The 226-nt window shown below is 60.6% G+C and overlaps 1 protein-coding gene across 1 annotated transcript in view; it reads right to left on the bottom strand.

Moving 5' to 3' along the window:
- The window catches only part of EMH_0022370 (uncharacterized protein), a gene marked incomplete at both ends in the record, with an annotated part of 2,244 nt that extends 2,059 nt beyond the window's left edge, over window positions 1-185 (bottom strand). The window contains one exon of the mRNA XM_013501938.1: window positions 3-185. Within this exon, the coding sequence (XP_013357392.1) occupies window positions 3-185 (183 nt within the window). The remainder of the gene's footprint in view (window positions 1-2) is intronic.
- Between the last annotated feature and the right edge of the window lie 41 nt (window positions 186-226).

Below are 226 nucleotides of genomic sequence, written 5' to 3'. Positions count from 1 at the left end.
GTCTGTGTAGAAGCTGCCTGCAACACTCCCAGCTGTCTCTGCTGCTGGGGGAGCTTGTGCTGCTGCTGCTTCTCTCTTGGTTCGTGGTGGTGTCCTGTCTGCCGTTTTCGCTCCCGCTGCTGCTGCTGCCGCCGCAGCAGCAGCAGCTGCTGTTGCTGCTGTTGCTGCTGCAGCTGCAGGAGCATCTGTTTGTTTCTCTGCAGCAGCAGCAGCAGCAGCAGCAGCA

The sequence above is a fragment of the Eimeria mitis genome, genomic scaffold, assembly GCF_000499745.2.
Source record: "Eimeria mitis Houghton genomic scaffold, Emh_scaff790, whole genome shotgun sequence".
Taxonomy (NCBI): Eukaryota; Apicomplexa; class Conoidasida; order Eucoccidiorida; family Eimeriidae; genus Eimeria; species Eimeria mitis.
This window is presented reverse-complemented; position numbering and strand designations above follow the sequence as displayed.